Here is a 21,005-nt window from a genome sequence, read left to right on the forward strand (position 1 = left end):
CTACTGGGATACCAACAGAAATTGTTGGCTAGCATCATCCATTTTATCAAAAACAAAATCTCCTTATATAGATTGACCGGAATCAGTTCCGGATGTGAATTCATTATCCAATCATTTGGAAACAAAGGAATCTTAATTTATGGTTGTTACATTATCATATTTTGAATATTCATGGCAACCCTCTTCATCTGCATCTCCCGTTGACGACGTCTTTGGCTGATTTTTTTTTTTGCTAATTTTAAATATATTAGGTTTAGCCAATTTGTAGTAAACTTGCGTACATTGTGTGTGTGTGTGTGTGATGGCAGTGTTTAAGGAGCAGGGATAAATCTTATATATGTATATTACACAACGCATCGCTTCCCATTTCATTTTCCATTTTGACATTTTGGCAAATGTCAGAGGAAAAATTGTGCACGAAATGAGGCGCAATTTACAGAGCTCGTTTGTGTGTAAATTGAGTCATCTGCCAAAAGGCACCCCGCCATTCGATGAGCACTCATATAGTCAGACCCCAGACCCACAAGCATACCCACACCCCGATCCATCCATTTCACTGCTCTGCTCATATATCCATTCCCTCGACATCTCTTTTTTTTTTGTGTTCTTCTTTTTGGTTTGTTTGGCAGCGACATTTTCAAGTTACATTCACAAATTTATTTCATAAGTTGCTCGAGCGTGTCCATGTATTCCTATTTGTTTTATTTTTCCCGTTTTTCCTTCGTCGCCTTTTTGGGAGGGGGAGAAATTTACATTTTTATACAGTTTCTCATGCTTTCTAACAAATTTACACATTTGTTGGCATTTTTTTATTGGGTGTCATCATTAGTTTCGATATGCCTGTTATCACAAGGATGAAATGGGGGGATGAAATGCCATTGGGGCGGGTTTTTCTTTTTCTTACGACTTGTGTCTGTGTGGGCGTGTAACTAATCCAGTTTTTAAAAAGGAGAGCATCAGATAAATGGGTATAAATTAAATATGTGTGGAAAGGCTTTTGATCTTAGATTAAGACTTGTATGACCTATGAGGGGACAACATGAAACGAATGGAGAATTAAATGTAGATTTGATAGACAATATATAGATTACATTTTTGACGATTTACAATTGGGCAGCCTACCAAATAAATAGTTACATAAATAGTTTATTATTTTAAAGCACTTTACTTTTTTCTGAGTAAGTTGACGATGTAGTTTACTGATATATATATATATTTTTTAAGTAGCCTATATAAAATGGTTGATAAAAATCTTTAAAATCGTATATTCAACTTCAAATGCTTTAGAATTTGTCTTATCTGAGCTAAATCGAATGATATCATGCCACCTGCTCATAAATCTAATAGGGACCCGTTAGATGCGCCACAGACTTGGCCCGAAAACGATAATGACACACGAACATAGCAGAGCCGGGGAGGGCATGTCAACCAAAATATTACCCAAAATGAAAGTGTCAAAAGAAGGGAGTAAAGATAACAAAAAGAAAGGACAACATGGCTGGTACCGGTGAAAAGCTATAAAAATTACATACGAGTACGACTTACTTTGATTTTATTTCAGCAACTATTTTTTATGTCCGTTTTGTCGTAGTAGCAGCACCACGAACATGACGTTGACATTCAAAAAGGATAGTCCTTGGAATGCGCTACGCTTGAATGCCCGCCGAACGGAAAGTGTCATAAAAATGCCTCGTTCTTTGGTTCATTGGTATGGGCTAACGTTAGTGTTTTGCACACACACACACACACACTCACGTTCTCGGCCAAAACAAGGGAGCACTAAGGAGGAACTGGGGAGGAGACTAAAGGGATAGGAGATAGTCCAGACATTTTTATGACATTTCTCCTGACTACTGTATTTTCTTTTTTTCCTCTTCTATTGCTTGCCGCTCGTTTTATCCAATTTCTATTTTGTAATTTTTTGAGTACTTTTCCGACATTTTAAAGAAATGTTTTGCCACCGGGCGACAGTTGAGAGAATTTTCCCATTTCCCTTCGTTGATTGCCATTGTCGTGTCGTTTGTGTAATTTTTATGATTGTCAAGGATTAGATATAAATGTTTTATGATGTTTGTGGCCCAATCCCTTCCTCCCTCTCTTTGTCTCTTTGCCCTATCCATTTTATCCCTTTATATCGCCTTTATCAACTGACCGACCAAAAATTGTATTTTAATATGATTTTATGTCTTTTGTTTTGTGATTGGAAGCAGCCTCAAATGTGCCCATGAATGTAGTTGGCGTGCCTAAAATATCAAATATGCCGTGCCCCACAATCATAATGATGATGATGATGATGATCCTTCATGTGTACCCTTTCTCCGCTTTTACCTTGTAATAGGTTTTTTTTCTGAGAACTCGACAGGCTCATCTCTCCTTCTGCCTCCGTTTCAGTCCAGTTGTTTGACGTTCTTATTCCACACGCGCCCCCGCCCATCCTAACGCATCATCTTCATAATCTCCATCATCATCATCATTTTAAACCTTTGTCAGTTTCTAGTTATTCTGGCTACCAATTTCTACTTCTTTCCCCTCATCTGATCGCTTTTCTCTCGTTTTCAAGCGTGAAAATGCAACCATAAAAGTCATCCATCATAATTTTGTGAACCGCGTGGATTTACAAGCGCTCAAATTATGAGAGATCGTTTTGAGAATGAGAAAACTTATTATGAAAACTGTGAAATCGATAGATTGTTTTTACCCATATGGTTTTCTTGGAACTCGTCTGGCGATGGCGATGGTAGTTCAAGAATAAGGATTAAATAGCAACTATTGAGAGATGATAGAAATCATTTCTTAAAGTCGAGTGCAATTTCTTGAAAATAATTTGCTTCTCTTTAATCGAAGTGTCTGTAAAATTAATTGTGTCTAAACAGTTTGTGGCTCCCCCATGGACAATCTTCTTTTTTCTTTCGATTTCTCCATAATTGTGCCATTTTCAGCGTAAAAAAGACAAAACCAAAACACAATTCAAATGAATTTAGTGGCACTCTTCGAGCACTTCAAGCATTCTAATCGCCAACTCATCATCATTAAAGTCAATTTTTTTGTGTTTTCCTTCGTCTTGCCGTGTCCCTCTCTCAATCTCAATGTAGCCACGAAAAAAAAAAAACAACAAAAATGAAACAAAGGGAAATTTGCCACGTTTTTCATTGTTTTCCAGCGCCCAACAATTCACTCAGGGCAGCAAAAGTGAAACTGTTGTGTATATACATACATTTTTTCCATCATCATTTCAAATGAAAACAAAAATTGTTACTCTGATAGATGGGTAGAGGGCAATGAAGAGGGATACGTCGGAGACAGGAGAAGAAGCGAAATTGCATCACGCTGTGCCCAGTGTTTTTTTTTTTCAGTGGAATCGTTTCGACCAGGCCGAGAAATTGTTGATTTTGACACCTTTCGACTGGGCCAGGCATTGTTGCCGCTGTTTTATTTCCATCTAATAAATACAATTTCATTTGTGTGTGCGTTTTCCTTTTGTTTTCCCTTAGTTGGTTTTGTGTGTTGCATTTTTTTATGGTTGCAAACTTGGCGAGTGTTTTTCCTTGTTGTTTTCTTGATTTTGGGTTCTCAGCGGGTGACTTGGAGTTGGGGTCATTGTCGGAAAAAAAGAAATAGGTACAATGCAAACAGCTGGAACAACTACTTGACTGCTGCTTCTGGTCTAACGATATCTTTATTTGCTCATTAGCAGCACAATTGTTGCTCAAGCAGGTCCTGCGGCGAGGATAGGTGATAACGCCATGCGGTGGGCGTGTAAATTTAAGCATATGTATGTCAAAATCTACCCAAAATTAGTTCAAATTTTTAACTTCTCTTCTAGAGAATTTTTCGCAGTGATTTCGAATTGAAATTAACCCAATCTTTTGACACGTTTTTCCCATTAAACTCATGAAGCTCTCGAACATCGTGTAATCAGAGGCCATTAAGCAACATAATTGTGATTTAATGAATTGCTATTTTATTCCGCATCTCACTTGCACCGACCGATCTATAAATTTTGATGCTAATCTATTAAACAGCAGCCTTGTTCTCGATAACCCTTAGCAAAACTAACACCAAAAACTCAACTGGTATGTGTGAAAAACATAATTAAATTTCATATTTGCTGATTACTAATTGATATTTGTGTCGCGGTTCAAGGCAGCTATTAAATGAACTTTAAACACGTCTGGGTAATTTTTCCATACACACAGACATATGCAGTGGCGTAGTAACGGGGGGGGGTTTTGGGGATAAAACCCCCCCCCGAAAATTGGTTCATTTCTTATTAAATTGATTCAGCCAATTCAATATCTTTGATCCTAAAACATGTTAACCCCCCAAAAAATTTTCTGGCTACGCCACTGGACATATGTATACATATATTGCTCTGATTTCGATTTGGTTGTGGATCGGTGCAAATTGACCAAAGCAACGCATAAATTTCTCATGTCCAAGTTGATGTGTTTCTTTTTTGTTTTGTTTTGGTCCACATAAATTATGCAAAGTTTGTCGTGTGCCAAAAAGCCATACAGATAATGCTTCAAATTAACATTTAAATTGTAACGCACAATGTTTTTGATGGCCGATTATATAAAACTGTCGTTGGAAATGTGTGTACTGGTATGATTTATTATTGCTGCAAAATTTGAAGTGCATTTGTGGTGTGGAATATTTAATTTGATTCGAGTAGACGATCATCATTCTGATCAGGATGCGGAAAATAGAAACAGTTGTAGATATTTCTCACATTTTTTGAATACGATATAAGAAACTATGTAGAAAACTAGAGAAATTTCTGTAAGCTCTTGTCAATGGCAAACAGTTGAAAGAATTCTTTGTGAACTCAAATATTTGAACGTAAAACTTCCTTTGTTTTCCCTCTATGATAAAGGATAAACAAAATCCATGAGAACTATGCGAACAAACCGTATAAATCCTCAAACCAACGAAAATTCATTTCCACCTTGCAATTTTCATTTAACGTTTGTTTTAGTACAAAAATACGAAAAACTCTCTAACCACAAAAACTATGAATGGCAGTTTAAGCCAAATTACACAAAGGCAGGCCACAATGCCAGCCAACAACAACAATGACAGTAACCACCCGACGACGATGATGATGATGATGCCCAACGGAAGCCATATGCAAGAGAAAATACAGCAGACGTATCGAATTGAATTGGACCGCCTTCATTTATAGGCCATCTCATTCGCTCTTAGTGCTGAGGCGAAGCCAGATAAATTCCACAAAGCAGGTGAGAATGCAATGGCAAGCATTTAATATTGCATTTGATAGGTCTCTTTCGCACTAGCTGGCTAACAACCACCACTTCACCATCCCCGAACCGGTTTGACATGTTCTCTCTGTGGGCAAGAGAAAGAGAGAGAGAGAGAGAGAGAGGTAGAGATGGAGAGAGAAAGAGCAAGAGACACAGAGCTAGTTACACAAAGAGAGCGAGGGAGTGAGAGAGAGAGAGAGAGTGAGAACTTGTATCTGTGTGGAAGAAACAACTACTAATACTACTACAAGCGACGACAACCAACAACAAATTCCCACTACGCACACTTGGTCCACTCCGGGGTCTTCTCTCAATTATTCAGACTGTGAACGTCGTCGAGTGAACACGTTGTATCGTTTCGAGCGCGTCGATCGCACAACCAAGTAAAAGCAAAGAAAAAAAACCTGAAAGTGAAATACCACCAACAACTCAGAGAGACAGTGAAGAAAGTTGTTTTATCGCAACTGCAACTACGTGAAAGTGCTAAATACGCTCTGCACCCGAAGTGAATGTGCCTATGAAGAGAGCCCCAATGTGGTGTCTCCAAGTGTAAACGAAAGAGATCTGAGATTGAACCACAAAAACAAATTTCTAGGATTACCCGAGCTTCCAATTCAAGCCGCCAACATAGCCGAACTAATCGCCGCCTCGCCCGCCAACACAACGCGCGTATTTATGACTAAAATGATTCCACCGGTACCCACCTCAGCCGTCATGATGCCCACACCCAAGCAGAAGATTGGCTTCAGCATTGACTCGATTGTGGGCAATGATGCATCGGCCGCTTCTGCCGCCGGCAATCCACAGATCAGCCCCGAGCATACCCAACAGCCGGCAAGTCCAGTGCCCGAACGAAATGGACCCAGTTCGCCGCCACAAACGCCACCGTCGTCAATTACAGTGCTGCCCGGTACACCCCCGCATCATGTGATGAATCCACCTCCTCATGTCTTGGGCTCTATGCCCCATCACATGGCTCCGCATCCACATGCCCATCTTTCACCGGCCCAACAACATGCCCTTCATCAGCACATTCTGATGCAGCAGCAACAGCAGCAGCAGCAGGGAACTCCTAAGACACACCAGGATATCCAGGAACTGCTCCAACGTCTGCATCACAATGCTGCAATGGCCAGTGGCCTAAGTCCTCTGCAAACTCGTCTCTCGCCCGATTGTGATGCTTCATCACCGGCTGTTGTATCTCTTAAGCGAGAACGTTCCCCGGAGCCCCCCGGCCGTCGAACAAGCCGAGAATCCCGCCCAGCGAATTCAGCCTCCGCATACGCCTCCAAAGTCAGTGTCACCACAATCCTCGCATCCTTCGTCCTCGCCAACACTTCTTGTCAGCAGTCCGCACAATACGCCGCCACAGCCTCAGAACTTCCCCAAGCCGCCTGTCATGCATCCCGCTGGACCAGGACCCATGATGATGCCTGGTATGCCAGCAGCTGGCCTTGTGCGACCCTTCCCGATGGGCCCAGGTGGACCACCGATGGCACCACCACAAGGTCAACCGGGTCTGCCCGATATTAAGGCTTTACCTCCGTACATCAATGCGCCGCCACCAGAGTTGCCGCCTCAGCACAATCCTCACCTGATTGCCGCCGCCCAGTTCCATATGGCTGCCGCCTTACAAGCCGGTCATGTTGTGGGTCCACATGTAACACCTTTCATGCCAAATCCAGGAATGCCACGCGAAAGCTACCCACTCTATCCTTGGCTATTGAGCCGCAGTGGTCGCATCTTTCCACACCGTTTCCCAGGAAGTAAGTAACAGAATTAACCTGATTTGTCTCCAAGCGGCTAACTAACCAACCAATTTTTGTTATCTTTTCTGCTTCTCCAGGCTTCTTGGTACCTCCTTTCCGCAAGCCCAAGCGAATTCGAACTGCCTTCTCGCCCTCACAGCTGCTGAAACTAGAGCATGCCTTCGAAAGCAATCAGTATGTTGTGGGAGCAGAACGTAAGGCTCTGGCTCAGTCTCTGAACTTATCGGAAACTCAAGTCAAGGTCTGGTTCCAGAACCGACGCACCAAGCACAAACGTATGCAGCAAGAGGATGAGAAAGGTGGCGGCTCCTCCGACCGCAATATGCACAATGGCAGCGGTGACGAAGACGATGATGAACTCATCGACATGGAAATGGATGACTGCCCCAGCGATGAGGAGCATGAGCTAGATGCGAGCCATTAAGTCACATCCACATCCTTGACTTGACTTATCCCAGAGTTCCTTACTCCTTGCTGCTGCGTAAGAGTCGTTTTCCGCAAGTAACATAGTTTTGTTGTGATATATTCTTAATTGGAAGGCCAGCATTAGGCTTCGTGTATATAAGTAGTATGAGCGAGAAAAAAAAAAGTATTTGAACGATAGACCTCCCACTAAACAGAATCCCTCACCCTTTCTTCCCCCTCCTAAAGAACTGTGCCAAATCGTATAAAACCAAGGGGAAAGTCTTGCGTTCGTTTGTTGAGTAGACCTCAAAAATTACCCCCAGAGAATCAGAGAACTTTTCGCTTCGGTTAATCTCTGCCAAAAAAAAAAAACAAAAAAACCAACCACAAAAAATAAATCATCAAAAAAAGCAGAGGCAAAATCATTATAAATCACATACCTATACATAATTATTTTAATTGTACAAATCTAATTATCTATAAGCGTGTAAATATTTATGACCAGCAAGTGCACAGAACATTAATGTTAATTAGTGAATTTCAGAAATCGTGTGTAGGTATTTATATATACATATACATCTCTCTCTAGTTATACAATAAGCACGAACTTCTAGCATCAGTTAACTGCAACTTTAAATTAATTAACTTTTAAAAGCCAAGATTGATGTAGCTTTAGTGTGCTAGCTATTAATGATTTAAGCTAAGTGAAAATATTATTATATTAAATATAAAAAAAAACTATTCATATTGAAAAATTGAAAACTCTAATGAAGTCATTTGGCAAGGGATGAAATCTAAAGTGAATGTGAAGACAGTAAGTAGAAAATTTGCATCGAATCCTTAATACTCTAACAACTCATCAAGATTTTCAAAAGTTAAATATTGAAAATGAGTGAGAGAAGTATTAAAGTTTTATAACAATTTTTAATCAAGAAGAGAATCTAAGTCCTCTTCGTAAAGACCCTTTGATAAATTAATGTAAAGTTTAATGAGCTAAAATTGTGTTTAAGCAATTTTAAGTTAATTTAATAGTTTTCGCCTGGGCAAATTCCAAAAGCATGTTGCATCTCTTTTTATGTCTGTGGGTCTAGTAAATCTTCTTATTTTACATTACAGCCACTTTCCGCCATACCCCTGCCCCCTTTGCCAACAATTAATTAATTAACGCTTGACATTTTACATTCTTGTTGCTGTCTACCTTTGCCGAGTTAGCAGAGAGGTGTGAGCAGGCGGCAGAAGGAGTCGACTGTAAAATGTATTTAGTGAATTTTTTTTTATAGATTTCATAAGCATTTTAATTGCACAATTTAAAATGCAAATCGTGTTATATTGTAGAATTTAATTGAGCGCAGTTCGTGTGAGATCAAACAGATGGAGGCGTATCGATACGGTGAGTATTGTGGTGGAGGGTTAGAAGGGGGCGGAATATTGAAGAACCAAACTGGTTAACTGACTAAAATGACATTGCATCGCTTCGCATTGCTGCGGCACACGTCGACTCTTTTGGCCCATAAAGTGTGCTAATGATTTAAAATCAAAATTTATGATTATTGGCCAGCAATTTATGCGACACTTGCCCGACATTGAAATCGGTAGTTAACCATTATATATGTATATGTACCTATGAATATGCAACGCTAATTGCAATGAGCAAACTACAATGCGATCAAAGATTCTGATACTGATATTCAGATGCTGATATGGTTAATTAACTGCCATTTCGAGCCTAATTACTAGCTGTTAACAGCTTTAAACTGTGCCACTTTGTCAAAGGTTTCGCAATTGGGTTGGCCTTTGCTTCTCGATTGAGAACAATCTATATAATTTAAATGGCCTGGTTGGATAACTAGCCACTCATGTCTCGAGATGGCAAAGTGTACTCACAATGCTAAAGGCATAAATCAGTGCGGGGCAAATTATATACACACGTTGGCTTACAATGATTTTAATCGCATTTACCTAACTACTACATACACTCACATATATGCATATATCAGTGGATATATGTAAATATATGAACCTACATATATACATATATAGTGTATTAAACCAACAAACAAACAACATCAACAAATTATATGGGCGAGAGAATATGGAATGAAATTGTTTGTTTAGCTGCACGCACACTTGATTAAGCAAAAGATAAAGAGCCCTCAACACTGAGAGAAATCAATTGAATTACAAACCAAAATCAAACACTAGCTCATCAAAGCTACATAGAGAGAAAAGCAATTTTAACTTATATGATCTCTAATTTAAAGAAGTTAAGAAACAATGCTCTTCTTTTATCACTGGAGTTATTTCATAAGACCTGTTTTCAGATATTTAAAGTCATACGATTGATAATTTATTTTATACATATATTTTTTTTTTTGTAGTGCATTCAATTGGAGTCATTTTGGGGCATCACAAAACTCATTTACAATTAATATTGTAATAAATTACAACGCCTACTTTTGGGGCATGCATTACAGTTGATTTGGAGCTTATCTTTAGCCTCCTTTGCGTCTTTTCAATCTCATTTCAAATGTTTTCCGTAGAACAAAAAACGAAATCCCTTTTTTATAATTCTCAGAAATTAACACACAATTTTTTTTCTGTCGTTTTTTTGTGTTTTGTTTCTTTTCTTCTTCTATAGACATGCCTCGTGGCTTAATTTTGGAATGCCTCAAAAGGTTTGTTTGTGGCGCGCCTCAAAAAAAAAAATAAAAAATAGGTACAAAAACAGAAAACATAACCATAACCAGAACAACAACAAAAACTACAACAACAACGAAACATTCACTTTATGGGCACCAACGCATAACTTGTTATTTATCCAATAAAGTTTATTAAGTAATCCAATTTGGTTAAATTAGCTGCATGGGCAAGAGATTGTGTTTTATTAGCCATGAGCCAAGAGCTGCAACGCACAGCATGAGGTGAGATATGAAATTATCCCGATTTTAACTATATGCAATAAGGATTCAGCTAACGATCTAACAAATTTGTTTATATATTTGTATGTATGTATTGCCTTTTGCCTTTTATAATGCAGTAGCTTGAATCGTTAATGTTTATATTTATTTATTTTTTTTGTTTAATCGAGTTTCGGTTTTCTGATAGGAAATCAAATTAATTAAGTGCTCATTGATCGATTGCCTGCATAATGCAAATTGTCAAAAGCCTGTTGAGCATTTCTCTGTCTTTCGGTACATGCCACAAGCAGATTTTGTATGTGTGTGTGCATGTGTGTGTTTGTGTGTTTCTTGGAAGATTAATACGGCAAAATTAAGGAAAATAAATAAATGTCAACGCTGTACAAGATCGTTATCGCATTTAACAATAATTACCCTGATATGGGGATATGCTAACTAATCTGTTAAGCCAAGGATCGTGATATACAGGTTTCTGTACGCACACACATACAGAGAGAGAGAGAGACCCCGATCTCCAGTCACCGTCACCGGTCACCAGTTTAGTGCTTTGTGTTGTCGTCGATATTGATGTCGATTTCGTGAATGTGGATGTGGATATGGATGTGAATGTCTGGGTATAAGGTGTCGCTTGGCCGCGTGTTGTGTTAAATTAAGTAATTAATTTAAAGTCCATGTTATGGCATTTGTCTAAAAACGTAAAACGAAAGACTTAAGCAACGAACCTGGGCACTTAAATTTAATCATCATTTCCCAAAAACCAATTCACTTCCGTCATCATTCGCCAAGACCAAGAGTCCAGAATAATAATATCGATCATCATCATCGGGTCGACAATTCCTTGGCAACTAACCGAATGCTTGTAATTTTTATGGCCTACTCTTTGAACTTCCTGCATTTAAGCAGATTGGCATCACTTTTCATTACAATAATAATTCCTAAGCGCTTTAATTGAATAATTATAGAGTGGGCGTTGGTTGGTTCAGTCTCTGGCTGCTGATATATTTATATGAATTTGCCTTGTCATTGACAAGTGCTTGAGATCGGACTTTATACAAACAATTCGTTGGACCTTAGGCCCTCTCAAGTGCTTAATTACGAACTGCCACAACAACAAGACATTTTCTGTTTAGGCATTATTTGCTTAACAATTTTCTACTCTGCCCCCAAAAACGAAGGCAGACTATTTTGATGTTTTCTAATTGCCTCAATTATGTTGACCAGATCCAAAATACCTCACTCCATTTTGCTGCCTTTTCAATCTCACTCTCTCCCTACACTGTGGCGCCAGTAATTTTGTTTTGGTTAGCTCGCTTTCATATGCAAAGCGGGACTCAAATATCAAGAGAGAAAAAAATGCTTTAATTTGGTATATCAAAGAGAGACATTATGCTTCCAGCCGGATCGCTCGTAAAAGCGTCAAATTTCTCAATTTCGTGGCCAACTCCATGGGGTGCTTCTAATTGTTGATATGCATCTTTCAGTTGAGGCAGACGACTGACGGTGCTGACGACGACGACGAGGTCGTCATCCAAAACTCTTAATATTATTTGGTAAGTTTTATGTTTTATTTCAAATTAGTCACATAAATATGTGATCTTTATGACAACAACTGATGTTTGTTTGTTTGATTTTTATGGGGCCCACGCAGCATATGATTGTTTTTTCTATCCATCTGTGCACAGTGGGCCTAAGCCAATTTCTGTTCTCCCAAGGTATACAATTCTATGATTTCCCCCAAGTTACATAATACTTTGTTTCAGTGTTCAATATACGATTTTATCAGCTTGAAGTGCATTATTCAAATTGTGATTGGACACAAAGTCCGCCTTAAAAGTTTAACTGAATTGGAACAATCAATTAACTATGACCGCAACTCAATAATTTATACCGTTATTGAATTAGAATTAATGTAGGTAAACTCTCATTCAATAAACCCCAGGCATCTGAGTGGAACTGAACATTATTGGCTTTCCAAAGCCCAGGTATCCACAAATGCTCCGTTTGCGTGCCTAAGTTGAGCCCATTGTTAATAAATAATTATAGGTTTTGCCATTTAGAAGCTTCAATTAAATGCCGCCTGCTGCAACTAACTAGCATACAATACAATCTATGTGTTTAGTTAGTCAGTGTGTCTGACTCCAACCTATGTGTGTATACCGACCGATTAGAGCCTTGTTCTGGGGCGTCATCTAATAAATTGTAATTACCCGAGGCAATTAGTCAATTTCGCAAATGCTGCAAATTCAAACACGAAACGGTATTTTTCTTTTCCACTTTTTATCTTCATATAATTAAAAGCCAATTAGAATATTTATAATGAAAATCGTTGTATAAATTTACTTAAATTGTAGAGTGCGATCCAAGTTCTAACCGCTTGAGTTGGAGAACTAAGTTGCCAACTGTTTTACAGTATTTACTACATTGTTGAAATTTAATAGTATTTAGAAAATTCAATTAAAATTTTAATTAAACCTTTTATTTAATGAGATCAAAACATACATTTCAGAGTCCATATCAGAAGCATTTAATGCCTTTTCTGTTTTCCGAAAATTCAAGAGCTTCTTCTTCGTTTTAAGTAACTCTAAAGTTACCCCCCATTACTTATTAGTAGACAATTTACATTTAATGGTAGCGTAAAAAATAAATTATAAATATTTAGGTTGTGTCAAGGGAATATTGATATTAACCTTTATTAATGCCATTCAGAACTCAATATCACGCCAGTATCACTACTAATTTATCATTAAATTAATACAAACATTTAATAGTTAGTGTTTGTATTGAAAGTTTACCCAGTTTTTTATCTCTAACATAGTCAAGTTTGTTGCCCAAGTCATTTGTTTTCTTCTTCTTTTTTTTGGTATCTTCTAAAGAGTTTGTTATTTTATAAACAGCTAATTCGTCACACAGCTGGCTACTAATGCGCACCCACTCTCTTTCCCTTCTACTGGCTCTCTCTCTCCCTCTCTCTCTCTCTCTTTATTCACCATCCATTCACACTTTATTCATTTCAAAGTCAAATATTAATGAAATGCAGTCAGCGCCTAACATTTGTCACACACACACACACCACACAAACATTTTCAGTTTTCTCGATGAAAATATTGAAAAATTATGCAGCCACAGAATGGAAGGTAATCAAACAATTAAATATAAATTTGTGGTATTCACGCCCCGAAATTCGAGTGCGTGAGCGAGTAACCACGATGATTATAAAGACAAAAATTTCATAATGTCTTGGCCAAGGAGTGGACTTTGAGATACCCTAGGTGAAGCAGATGTTGTCGGATCTCCATTTCCATTACATTATGTTAAATATACCCATTTATTTGATGGGTATATAGGGTATATACTTACATAAAGTTGAGAAATTCAAGGGAAAATATTGTCAGCATAATACTCGTAGATTATCAGGACAGGCATAGACAGAAGCAGCACACCCAAACAGATTCTCAATACAATTTTGACAGCGTATTTCGTAATAAAATTGAAAATTCATTGAAATTATCTACAACGATGAGTGCATATCAATTAATGTTTGAAATGGAATGGATCAAGGAATCGAAACAGAAGGAAACAGACAAAGAGAAAAATGAGAAATACAAGTAGAAAGGGAGTCGGGGAATGGGAGAGTAGAGGGGTGACTCTATTTTGACATTTTCCACGGATATTAGATTAACATCATTTTAAAATCAAATTAAAACATTACCAGGGCCCACCCCTACATAAAGATAGAGGCATAAATATATATAAACATACATATATCTATATAGTTGGGTCACCGTTACGCCAACTGTTGTTTCTGTTTTGTTTTGGTGTAATTTAGATAACAGGTACAATGGCAGGGACAGGGGCCTATTGACAAGTGGCATTTTCCGGGAAAACAAAACCGAGACACACTCACTCACTTGCTGACGGGCCCACGAACTTTTTTTGTCTGTGTTTTTAACGCTTGACCAATATCGGACCAACTGGCCAGGGATCCTTGCTCCTTGTTTGGCCTTACCCTTACCCTCAGGCCCAGCCCTTCCTTTCCCTCATCCCTTCTTCGACTTGCCTTTTGCCTTATTCTAAAACAGTTGTCAGGCAACAGCTACAACAACAACAACAACTCTTGTCGTGATGTCAATGAAGATAATGGCAAACCGATTTGACCTGCTGTGCCTAGAAGTGTGTGGTATGTGTGTCCCTGTGTGTGTGTGTGTGTGTTTGCTCTTTTTAATTGGAAATTAAACAAATGCCTTGGCTTATGGTTTTGCGTGATTTGGCCTGAAAGGCCACTTGAGTATTGCAATTGTTGTGGTCCTGGGGAACTATTGTTGATTGTTCATTTGATTTTTTTTTACGAGCGAAAAACCGTTAGGGAGTCAGTAGATCATTGTTGTGGGCAGAACTCCTATGCCATTCCCATTTGTTTTTTAAATGGTGGGAACAATTGTATGTGAACTAAGGATATACCAATCTAATTACTTGGAAATTGTCTAAGGTAATCAAGTGAAATAATGACAATTATTGGGAATAGCACATCCGAGATGGCTAAATAAATGATAAAAAAACGCTGGAAATTGCTGATTGTATTTTTCATTATTTAACATTAATTTTTAATTTTTGCGATAACAAAGACGATTAGAAAATATAAATGGTTAATCATTTAGGTTATGTTATGTTATGTCCCGGTCTCGGTCCTTGAATGAAATATATTTTGGTTACGGCTTATTGGCTTCCGTAGAAATTCTATGCAAGAATAATACTTATTCCACCCCCCGCCTGAGAGAAGTGTAAGAAATGGATAAAAATGAACACAAAAGGTTGAAAATGGATGGGCCAAAGGCTAAACGAAGCTTTGGGCTGGCCAACATCTACATGTATGTATATGTATCTGCATAATTGAAACAATAAGGCAAAACTAAAATGACACACACACTACCAAACGACACAAGCCATGGATTGGATCTTTTGGATGGAATTTGAAGAAATTCTAATCATCTGTTGGCACGCCCACGAAACCAGGAAAACAGTCAGCCAGCCAGACAGACATCTGTAGGACCCATGCTCAGAGACCAAAAAAAGGAAGCAACAGGAACAGCAAAATAAAACGGCAATGGCAAACGTATTAATTAAATGTGCGCAACGCCTCCCAGTTTCTACATGCTTGTCCTTTCTGTGCGAAACCCTTTAAGGGCATCCCGCTGACTGTGAACAGAGGACCAAGGATCGAGAACCGAACAGGAGATGCAATGCCATTCCAAGTTTCGCTGTAAAATTATGATTATTGCCATTATGTGCTTATTAAAATATGAAATTTCTGTAGCCCTAAGACCCTTTTTGGACACAGCCTAGGCCTGTTTGACTTGTGACAAAAGGCATAAGTCAATACATGCATGCAAATTGTGGCATGGGCGTGGGCGTGTCAGCAGCAAACTCTAACCCTCTGACAATAAACTCGACTACAAACAATGACTAGGCAGAGTAGGAATAAAAGTCGCTGGATTATTCATTGAATAGAAATAGAAATCGGTAGTCGTCGAAAGGTAAACTAACAGGATTTCGAAAGTTAAGCCACAAGTGTAATCCTGGCCAGAGGCACAGAGAGTAGGAGACAGAGATAGAATAGTTGTCCATGGCTTAAGGCAAATGCCTTGCGAAAATCCCGCTGACTCTAACAGGTAACCCACATCTAAGTTCAAAAACCAAAAATAACAAAATTCCCAAAGATAAATAAACACAATTTTAAGGGTACAAACCGAAATGAAATAAAAAATGTGAGCCAATTATGTGGACTAGACATTTGAAACGCTTGTCAACGTGGAAATTTAAACAAAATATTTATTTAGTTTATGTTTACTCAGACAGAGTCGTCTCACTTCATTGGAAATGCTTTCTCTCTATCTGTGTGTGCGTATTGGCCCGCTTTAATGGCCAATTTACCAACTAAATAAAAGTAAAACGTAACAAAATCTGTTTCAGCCAAGAGATGCGCGCCATTAATTCCAAATATATTACCACAGTAACATGATATTTTTTCTTAAGGTATTCCAACAAATGCGGATGAACGTACAGATCAGGCAGACGGACAGGTGAGTGAGGGAAGGAGATGTTATGAGCAGAGGGGGGACGGAGAGCGCGCGCCAACTACACAAAAACCTCAATGTAATAAAATTAATTTAAATTCTCAAGCTGACTAAGCGCCTCCATCTTTGAGAGCAAGTTGTGTGCCATGGATGGCAACAAATATCTGTCGTTTATTTAAATTTAGCTATCAAAAATGTTTACGATCCACATAACTGACTAAATCACCATAAACACCCTGTTCCGTGTTTGGAGTCGCCTCTAGCCATGGTCATAACCTCTTACACCTGTTCCCCTCCCTCATGGGACTCCCACTCCCCTCAGCCAGTCTATGCCCCGATGCCCCCATGCGGCGCTAGACTCTCAGTTCATGATCATGATTATAGCCTTTGGTTTGCCTACCCTAGGTGGTAAGTTGTGGCAACAAGTGTTTGCCTGCCTAATCTACACTTTTGTTGCATTGCCATTGGTCTTTGGCTACCTCCAACTCCATACCCATCTTCGTCTCCATCTACCATCCCGCATCTCCATCTCGCAACTCGACATCTTTGGCACTTTAGCGTGTTGAATGCGCCTCATTTATGTGAAATATGATACGTGCCATAATATGCAAAAACATTTTAATCAATTAATTATTCGCACGGTCCGCAAGCAGAATCTTGGCAACATCTCTCCAAGCTCTCCAGGTCCAAAAAGGTGTTGCACTTTTTTGCTGTTCTCGTTAGTCTTTGTTGTTGCTGTTGTGGGCTTGCTTTGTGTGCTCCATGTAAATAATCTTTAAAGTTCCTTATGTGAAATGTGGCACTTAAATAACCCAGCATGCGATTATATTTGTATATCGTGAAATGTGAGTAGATAGCAAAAAAAATACCGAAAATGGGTTAAACGTATTAAAGAATTCTTAGACATAATGAAAATATGGCTCTTAGGTTGATTTAATGCATCAATTTACAGCTAAAATGTATTGTCTCTTGTTTTCAAAGCTTAAAACAATCAAAAAGTATAAATTTGTTACATATTTCATTACCGAAATCACAAAAATTAAAATAGAGAGAGTTGGCTCTCTAAACGATGCTATAATTCACATTTACAAGACTCTAAATAGGTTTAGCGAACTCAGATGTCTATATAATATAGGCCCAATTGATCAATCTGAATAAGGAAGCAAGGTCTATCAAAACAACAGTTAATTTGTTTTTGCAACTTTTTCCGCCAATAAAAAATACAAAAATTCGTTTGATAAATGATATGCAATTAGGAACCCTTGTCCACAAGACTCTTAGTCGAGTTTTATTGATTTTGACACAACACTTGACACAATCCTATTTAAAACATTGTATTGTGGTATGTATAATTTCTTCCCACATTCCAAAATCGGCTGGGACTTCGCAGGTTCTTTTGTTTCCATTGGCTGTCCCATAAATCCCCCATCGATCTAAGATTCTTTTGTTCTGGTCTCTTATATGTTGTTAATTTATTAATGAACCCCTTGAAACTAAAACAACAACAAAATGAACGATCACAAAACGATAAAACGATATATAAGCAAATAAAAAAAGTCATCTCATTTGCCAATTTGCAGAGATCCCAAAGTTGATTTGGTTTCTGTGTTCCTTTGCCTTTTGTTTTCGCCTCGGTGCCTAATTAAGTTTTAACAAAACTTTATAATTTTCGTTGCGCATAATTTAGCAAACAACGGAGAAGAACGGCAAGAGCTACAACAACAACAACAGTAATACTTTAATTGCTTTCATAAAATGTATTATTTATTTACTTTTAATTGGCTTCATTTGATGATTTTAATGATCCGCAAATATCGGCAGCAAACAATTTCGATTCACGCTAATATTATAAATTTTTAAGAAAAACAGAGACTCGGGGGGTTAAACCAAAACGGGTTTATAAAGGGGAGCTAATGATATCACACCCAAAATGTGGCCAACATGTTGTTCACAAAGACGATAATGATGAAGCCGATGTTGCTGCTGCTGCTAATGATGATGATGATGATGAGGAGGATGATGACTTAAAGAAGAAAAAGTCGTCGTGGAAGGAAAGTGAAACACATTTTTGATGATACGTTCTCTCACCTGATGCAAACCAAACACGCAACAGGAGACCCTGAAGTTTGTTTGCCTCTCACTCTCCATCCCCTCGAGCCCCATCCACAACATGGCACTATTCTACGCCTCTGGCCACCTGCTGTGAGATGATGCCTCAATTGCTTGGGACTTGGCTTACAATCTCATCGGAAATCACTTAGATCCCAATAAATAACCTCACCATACGATGCATGACTTGGCTTGAACCACAAGACAGTGAGGAGAATCCCCTCGATCACACTCCCCACACTATTCGGGATACATTAATTACGACTTACTTAAATTCTAATACCTGGCGACTACAAATTAAGTTGTTGGCTTTAAACATTTATGCGAATTGTCGTGCTGAGCTCGAGCTTAGAAGTACGAGAGAGAGAGAGAGAGCGACTGAGAAAAGTATTAAAATCCCAGGTCCAGCAACCAGTTGCTCACAGCAGGCTGGCTAGAGTACAGAAATGCCAATTCATCAACATGATCATAATAGAGAACTAAAAAGAGATTTAAGCTTCAAACTGACGCCTCCACAGAGCATCCAGACGCAAACACACACACACACACACTTTGCATTAACCCCACAATAACATATCGGTTTCTTTAGCCGATCTTTGACGTAAAAACAGAATGGGAAACTAATCGAACGTCGACTTGAGTCAACAATACTAAACATTTTATTATAAATTGAGTAATTACTTATTTAGTAAAAAACAATTCTAAACGAAAACAGATATCAGAATCAATCAAAAGATTTGTGAAAATTTATATTTTTCTTCATACATGAAAGTGATATACCTAAAGAAACAATTTGACTTTAAGGTGACCATATCTTTCTCCTATTATCCCCTCTGTTAGTTGAGATATATTCAATTGATTTTCAATATCTCTAACATCTTTCAGTTATCGAGGGTTAACCCTAACACCCTCATCAAGGTGATAATACATAAATATGAAATTAATATTAATTTCAATTAATGTCAAATATTAATGTCCCCAAAAGCGTTGGACATCATTTGTTGCTGTCAAGTGGTGTTTGTTGTTATTGTTATTGTTGTTAACTCTCTTTGTCCCGTTATTGTTGTTGTGCTTGGTTCTGTTGTTGGCTTCCCCCGTCTCTTTGTCTCTCTGTCTCAGTCTTCCTCCAAGCCCGTCTCAATCACCGTCTCCGGCCTGTTGGCGACTTGGCGGCTTCACGAAGGCGATTTTATTAGCGTGATAATGTCACAAAAGTCCGCATGATTTATGAGTCCCAGAAAAATCAAAAAACAAAAAAGACAAAAAAAAAAACAAGGCAAAAAACACAAAATTAATAAAAATAAAGATCCGAAATGGTGAGTCAGACTTAAATCTGCGGGCTGGGTGCCCCTCGCACTCGTCGAATAAATTTGTTAATTTCTTTTTAAATAATCTTCAGATGTCGAACGAGGGAAAGATTGCTCAGCTCCGATAAATAACACTCATTAGGCTTCATAACGGTTTAAATTCAAGACAAAAAGGCCATGGATTATGCAAATACTAGATGCCAAAAGATGCGAAATTTGGAAAAGACAAAAACAAAATCACAAATTGGAAAAGTTGAAACTTTCCCACATCGACAGTTGTCGATTGTCTATCTACAGAAATTAGCAAAAAAGAGGGGAAAAAAACTCTACGCCGATCGGCCAGAGATCGATTGCTTAATTAAGCAGCGATTTGACAATGTCAAGTGTCGAGCAGCAGCGAACGGGCTATCGTTCAAAGGAATGATACAGGTTTACCCAATTCCAAATCCGAATCGAACCCCAACCGCTAGCATTGCAAGCCCCCTCCCCTCGCAACTCACAGCTCCCTACTCCTGCTGTGTGATCCGATCCGATGCTCCCTCCCTGCCGTCCTCCCTTTGCGTCAGCATGCAAATGAGGCGTTGGCGTTATCGATCGCAACATGTGTATAAATTTATTTTGTATTTTGTTTTTATTACTGTCGATAAGTCGTTATAAATTGGGTTAGAGGTGCGTTCCGATCACAAACTTTTGCGCTAGCCCCATCTCGCTTCATCCTCTGGCCTGCGAGCTGCGTTTTTGCATACCTAATGCCTTTTTGAAAAGCTTTAAATGATTGTCAAGAGATTTGCATAATTTGGCCATTCGAACTAAAAGAAAATTTATATTCGTTCAAATCCAAAAGCCACATAGCAATGGGGCCCCATATTAAATGTTCGAAAACATTTTAGAAACATGCGTCAACATAATTTTAACGCCAAGTTAACTTAACATAATTGATCTTATCAAAAGGAACACCAAAAACGAGAGAGGCCTCTCAAAGTGTCCCCCTCAACAAATTCGAGTTGCCCTTGGTTAGGGGCCACTAAATCAGCCTTTGCCACCATTAGAGAAGGTCATATCACTTGATTCTAATTCTTTTGGCTAGAAGGAAGTCATAAACCAAATTGGGTTGCAACATAGAGGGACAGAGAGAGACTGAAAGACTTGCTTTCTGGCGCTC

At 38.5% G+C, this 21,005-nt stretch overlaps 1 protein-coding gene and 1 long non-coding RNA gene across 2 annotated transcripts in view; both read left to right on the forward strand.

The window, feature by feature from the left end:
* The window catches only part of ems (empty spiracles), a 75,845-nt gene extending 67,793 nt beyond the window's left edge, over window positions 1–8,052 (forward strand). The window contains 4 exon segments of the mRNA XM_068301282.1: window positions 4,979–5,240; window positions 5,298–6,488; window positions 6,490–7,030; window positions 7,111–8,052. Coding sequence (XP_068157383.1) covers window positions 5,940–6,488; window positions 6,490–7,030; window positions 7,111–7,457 — 1,437 coding nt within the window. The 5' untranslated portion in view covers window positions 4,979–5,240; window positions 5,298–5,939 and the 3' untranslated portion in view covers window positions 7,458–8,052.
* Window positions 8,053–8,764: 712 nt separating this feature from the next.
* LOC137584146 (uncharacterized) lies at window positions 8,765–10,282 on the forward strand. The gene is made up of 2 exons (XR_011033466.1): window positions 8,765–8,828; window positions 10,077–10,282. It is a non-coding gene; the product is annotated as an uncharacterized lncRNA (long non-coding RNA).
* Window positions 10,283–21,005: the final 10,723 nt, after the last annotated feature.

Source organism: Drosophila tropicalis, unplaced genomic scaffold, assembly GCF_018151085.1.
Source record: "Drosophila tropicalis isolate 14030-0801.00 unplaced genomic scaffold, ASM1815108v1 contig_878, whole genome shotgun sequence".
In the NCBI taxonomy this organism is placed as follows: domain Eukaryota; kingdom Metazoa; phylum Arthropoda; class Insecta; order Diptera; family Drosophilidae; genus Drosophila; species Drosophila tropicalis.